Genomic DNA, 6,428 nt, shown 5'->3' with positions numbered 1-6,428 from the left:
GCACTTTAGTATAGACCAAGATACTTTATCTGGCAAACTACTGCCCAGATTGCCCTTAAGTCTGATCTGAATATTATTTGAGACCAACACTGCTATTCACAGAGCTACATGTGGCTAAAAAGACTAGACAAAAGACTAAAGAGATTAGAAATTGACATTTCTTCACTGGAGACTGGATATTCCTGGTGTTGATTTCCATACCTTTTGTGCATTCAAGCCATATCATTAGATTGCATGAGACATGCAATGCCTGTTTTAAATCTAAAACTGGCAAATGGAGGTATTATGCGTAAGAACATTTACAGTCCCAACATGGTGCATTAAATGTCTCCCTGATACTTGAGAACCCTCTGATATACAGAGGGAAAGTGAGAGGAGAGGGGTGTCAGTGCAGCCTATGATGTATGACTCTGCAGAGCCCCTCAGGTCGCACTGCTCAATGATCAGTATATTGATCAACATGTGTTTTATCACTCCCCTGAAACACACAAACGGTGCTTCTACTGTATCTCAGGAATGACCTGATTTATCAGTTGGGCTACATTTAGCAAAACTGCATCTTTACATAAACAAAATTCTTGTGAGTACATACTATATCTATGTTAAACCAAGGTCCTGTTCAGTAACCGGCTACAGCCACAGTCCTGTCTTGTCTGGCAGCCAGGTAAAAAAATAAGAGTCTGACCACACACACACACACACACACACACACACTCACACACAAAACCCAGTGACCGTGAGAGATAGAGGGCTCAAAAGATGAAGACAGACAGTCAGTGCTATGTGTAATTACTCTGTGCGTGTTGATGGCCTCTGGACTATCTCACCCAACGTAGCAGAAAACACTGCACACACTTCAGCCTCACAGGCCCATTCATGTACAGGCCCATTCATGTGCTCTTTGCTCAGCTGTGTTTTTATGCCTAAAGCCAGAGTGCTGACACATGTCACAGCACCATCTGCCTGCTGTGACACACACACACACACACACACACAAACATGATTAAATGCAGATATACACAGGTTCACACACAAATGGTAAACCACGAGTTGACGTGTTGCTGATTTGTGTGTTCCAATTTGAACACGTGCTTTTTAAATGAAAAGAGCTTTGAAGCTTAACAAAAGAATACCACACATTTTCTCAGGAAGAGAGGTGCTGCGAGACCACTGGCCAGCAGGCAAGGTTCTGTACCAGAGGGTTAAGAACTTTGAATGAATAATGCAGTGCCACACAATGAAGGGCTACAGTAGATTATGAATGATGCAATGATACCAGGTTCACGTCTGTAAACACAGAGGACAGGGGAGGCAGGACAGGAAGAGGTAGCACATGGCAAACATCCACTTCCACTAGCCTCACTGACAGCTAAGAGACTGGGGAGGAATTTACTTAAAAATGTCAAAACATTCTACCTAGTGCAGTGACTGGTAAACACAACAAGGTGGAGGCATGCATGTGAGTGCACACATGCACACACACACAGTTGACCTACAGGGAAAGCCCTGATTCAGCTAACAGAGGATCAGGGTCACAGTCAGCTGATACAAGGTCAGATTAGCATCATGGCAGCCCCTGGGCCATTTTAGGGTAGAAATATACAGGAGCTCTGAGGCCATCAAACTTATTTGTCATGTGTTGTATGGCACACAGCTACACACCATGAGACCAACCGCAGTCAGGTCAGAGACCTCCAGTTCAAGGGTTCCCTGCTCTGGCAATAAAGGTGTTAAAAGGTAGGTGAACTTTCAAGAGGTAAAAGAAGAAAGCCTGGGTGGTCTCCACGAGGTCAAATGTAGCCTACTACTGGTGGCCGTGAACAGGAGGAGGAAAGAGAGAAGTGATGGAGGAGAATAGGAAACACTGGGAGGGCCCAAGCTACAACTGGTCTGTAGATGAAGAATCCCAAAAGATGCTTCTCTATGGATGAACTCTGGGCAGCTGCTACATTACCCTCCAGATATATTTAGCACTCCAGACTCTCTAAGCCTGCTCCAGCTCTTATTAAAGGTGCACACTGTTCCCACAGGCATTTCTTAAATAGACGACTTTTTTTTTCTTGACAAATAGAAAAACGTAAATATTAAATGCCCGGAATATAATATTGCTGTATTCTGATGTTAAGAGAAATACACTGCAACAGTTAAACATTTCAACCTTGTTTTAAAATATTTACTATCTGTAGTCTCTCTGGATTATAGGATACATTCTATGGCAGTTCTTCTCTCTGCTCTCTCACCTATGTATACTATTGTCCTTGCGCTTCAAGTGGAGAGATAACGCGCGCAAGAGTGGACTTACCAGTGGAACTCATGATGCCCAATGTATTCTTATCTAAAACAAAACGACTTCGTGGAGAATAATCCCATAAAGCAGGACAAAATATTCACGGAACACTTCTAATTATCCGGTGAACATAAATGATGCTTCTCACTCTCTGCAAACACTGCTTTCAGTCAGTTTCTGAGAAGGTGCACACTGCCAGAGAGAGGTTTTCAATATACAGGAAAAGAAAAATATATATCGCCAGCGATTATAAAATCCAAATAAAGGTTCCTGTTCTGCTAAGCGTGCACGTCGGCCGTGTTTTCCTCACAGAAACAGACGCCAGTTACAAAACAATGCTGTTCAGTCGGATTCCACCTTCACATGTTCCCTCCTGGCTGATTCCAGCTCCGCCGCTCTCTCCCTAGCGGGGTGCTGCTGCTGTCACCGTGCGCCCCTCACGCACTGCCAACGCACTCGCAGCAGTCATTTCCCGGACTTTGCTTTCAAAATAACATAAGCAGACTGACTGTACTTCTGTGTTTGTACGCGTTCAAATCTCAGATTTACCCCAGACGATACACCTGACACGTTAATGGGCTATAAATCAAAGTTTAAACACGAGCTCCGGATATACCTAAATTATACATTATTCCACAAAGACAAAAATTAAACACGTTCAAAGACATTATTAATAGCCCATTAAAAACGATTTCAACTGATTATAAATATGGAAATTATTTGGTTGTAACGAGAGCAAGTTTTTCAACATAATTTACACTTTAACTTATTTGATATTGAATAGCTCCATAATTTAAGTTGTTTTTTGTTGAGTGTGTAAAGGTTCTCAAACAAAACAAAGGTAAAAGCCTATCACATTCCCCTTAATTTACATACAGTTTGAGTCATAGTAAATGAATTGGGGTCGACTGTGGAGGTAAAGTTACGTCACTTCCGGTATTGCCCTGGCTGTGTGTGGGTAACTTGACTTCTCTCTCATTTCATCCTGGGCTAGCGACGTCACTCTGGACCGCTGTCAACGCTTTGGGACACTGTAGCCCACATCTCACTGCGAGAAGTGTTAAATGTTCCAGAGACATCAGTCTGAGCCTTTACTCATTTTGCAATCGAGGAGTGAGATACATGAAGAATGAAATGTATGAAGCATTTTACATTAATCTTAGAATTAGTCAAGCCTCTGCCATTTAATGTTGGGAAGAACAACGTGAACCACATTAGTAACGTTTCAAGAGAACTACAAAGATAATTGAAAGGAATTATTCATTTTGAATGTGAAGAGCCTTTAGAAAGAGACTTTCTGGTGTTTTTTTTTTTGTAGTGCTGGGCTGGGCTTGTTGCTAAAAACTGTTAGGACACCGCCCTCTTCTGGAAAATCGACGTAAGCAAATTAGTTAATTGGATTATTTACGGTTGAGCTGTTGTTGAGGGCAAAGATTAAATCATTGCCATGCTCCACTGCTTTTGGCTGTAGAATTACATTTACTGTAACTGCTCTGTAAAGGTTAGGCACAGCTCATATATGCGTTTGAATGGTCTCAACACTTTGTGTGCGATTAATAGCTGAATTGTCCTGCATTCTGGCTCACTGTTGTCTTTGCATTCAATGGGTTCAGTGGTGTCAGTGTGGAAAGATCTCCATCTAATGGTGAAACACCCATCAGCTGTTATGTCTCAGGCCTGAGTCAAGTCACGTAAAAAAAAATAAAAACATTTTAAAAAGTTGGTCAAATGCAATAAAAGTCAGTGATGGACAAACTTAAGGATTCCAGACTGCAAAGAAAACTAGTGAGCAGCATATTTAGCCTGAATATCAAAAGGAAGACCACAGGTAAAAAAATAAACAGATTTAAAGGGGTTGTAAAGATCATTTATATATGTAATTATTTAAAATGTAACTATATTTTGTATAAGGATTATAACATAGATTGGCAGCTGCAAAAGCAGTTCATAAAATATTTGCACATTTCATGGTTTTCCCTTTGAACCTCATAGGTGTCCTGTTTTATTAAGCTGTGTGCGCTGTTTTTATTAAACTAACCAAGTGCCTTGTCTCATGTCCTGAGGAAGCCCTGGTTCTGCAGCCTGAAGGAAGCTGGACAATGGCGGGATGTGAGAGGCGCCTTCTCACCGCTGCCCTGCAGCCGGATTTTTTTTCTTCTCACCGCTGCCCTGCAGCCGTATCTCTGGTTCTGGAGCTCAGTGGTTGTACAAGATGTTCTAGCCTTGTCTTTTAATCTGCTTTACTCCCTCACACAGTGTTGCTCTCGGCTGCAACAGTGAGCTTTCTGAAACTACAGTGAGAATTTTGCTGAAAAAGCAATTAAGTATTTCCTAACACACAGCAAAAGCGTACTATGTAACTTCAGTGCCTTAAATTTGAATATAGTCCAACACTATCAAGTCATCATTGTCTTATCAATTCACTTTCCAGTAAACATAAAGTATATGAAGAAACACTTCAACTCACATAAGTCTACATGCTGTATAACAGGGTTTTTTGGAGTGTCCTGAATTCTATTGTTTGCTGTAATATGACACTGCTTATGATCAGTATGGCTAATGACTGAAAACAACACTATCTTCATCAGGTTATGTGTGTGTAGGAGTGTCCCGTGGGCCTGATGTGTACGAGGTGCTGACCATGCTCCTGTGTCAATTCTGCATTGTGCTTTTGTCCACCAAACTGATGGGGCAGAAAAACAGGAAGATGGCCTTCCTGTGCACTGAAGGCAGCGAGGCAGGAGGCTGTCAGGTCAGTACAACATTGTAACTGTCCACAAAGGCACCAGTGCCCCTTATTCAACTATAAAGGCAAACATCCCTGATATGTTATTATTTCCTCCTAATGGAAACCATTTCCTTAAACACACCACATAGTCTACATCAGCAACACTGAGTATGTGTTTTACAAACTGCTGGAAATGCATGACACATCGTGCAAGCCTAAACCACCACTCAGTGTTTTTTTGTTGGACGTAATGTGCCTTTTGTTTGGCAGTCAGTGTCAGGTCATGTGTCTACTATCAGTAGCACTGATCAGCAGTATGCTGCATTCTTCTCTAATCCTCAGTCTTTGCCCTTTGTCCAACCACATGGCCAGGTGAAAGTCCACAGGCATGCCTGCACGCACACACAATCCACCATCCACCCTGTAACGCTACACTATCTCCACCCATCCCTGTCTTCTTGTAATTTGTTGCTCTTCAGTATATCAACATTCCCTCTGTTTCTCTGCCTCACACACACACATACATGCACAGATATGCACATTTGCAAATTGAACAGAATAAATGGTCCGTGTCCTGCAGCCTTGTATAGCCACATACGTGATTATATGTGCAGTGCTGATATTCTGTGTTCAGGGTGACTTTGTCATGGTGCACCAGGGACTGGGGATACACAATCAGTTTCAGAGTTTATATTTAACTAAGAAGGGGGATGGGGGCAAACTAATGCTGGGGTTACTACTGAGGGATTAATATTTCTCCTCTCACAAACAGGGATGTCCATGTCCAGAAAGCAAAACAAAGATAAGGAGAGGTCACAGTTCTAATCTTTTTGTAGCAAATAAGGATGAAAACGTCATATTTCCAGGCACTACAGTACATTTAGTGGGATGCTGGTGTTGTATGTTTACCTTAATGGCAGGACTATATTAATAAGGCTTTTCACCTTTGGAATGAATATGAGTAGCCTCTCAGGTATGTACTAAACAAGTGAATGAACCAGCTGATTGTATGTGCCAGTTGTCTTCAGAGTGCGGGTGAGTCAAACCAAACCGGTGCAACCAGTGTTAGAGAGTGAGGTAATAAACTGTTTTTGCTCATTGGTCTTTTACTGCTCTGACTGGGAAGATCTGACATGAATATAAGGTTTTAATAGCTTTTAACAGAGAGAATAAAATATAATTATAACGTGACTTCATTTCACTGCTTCACTCTAGTAGAAAAAATAAATTAAAAAAACTTCCTCAATCAGTGACATGCTGTCTGGGATAGCCTCTATAAACCTCGAAGGCACACACATACACACATATTGACTTACACACTGACGTGCTTATTTTTTCTGTTTTTCCTCATCTGTACTTTTTGGGTCACCAGTGGTGAATGGTGGCTGGCTCTGCCGGCGGTACTAGACGCGG

General features: G+C 41.8%; 1 protein-coding gene across 9 annotated transcripts in view; it reads right to left on the bottom strand.

The window, feature by feature from the left end:
- ablim3 (actin binding LIM protein family, member 3) overlaps nt 1–2,714 on the bottom strand; it is a 44,439-nt gene extending 41,725 nt beyond the window's left edge. For all 9 annotated transcript variants that reach the window (XM_020593741.1, XM_020593750.1, XM_020593760.1 and 6 more), the window contains exon 1: nt 2,303–2,714. In XM_020593741.1, the coding sequence (XP_020449397.1) occupies nt 2,303–2,315 (13 nt within the window). In that variant the 5' untranslated portion in view covers nt 2,316–2,714. The remainder of the gene's footprint in view (nt 1–2,302) is intronic.
- Between the last annotated feature and the right edge of the window lie 3,714 nt (nt 2,715–6,428).

The sequence above is a fragment of the Monopterus albus genome, unplaced genomic scaffold (assembly GCF_001952655.1).
Source record: "Monopterus albus unplaced genomic scaffold, M_albus_1.0 scaffold2.1, whole genome shotgun sequence".
Lineage (NCBI taxonomy): Eukaryota > Metazoa > Chordata > Actinopteri > Synbranchiformes > Synbranchidae > Monopterus > Monopterus albus.
The sequence above is the reverse complement of the archived record's forward strand: the minus strand, read 5'-3'. Positions and strand labels throughout refer to the sequence as shown.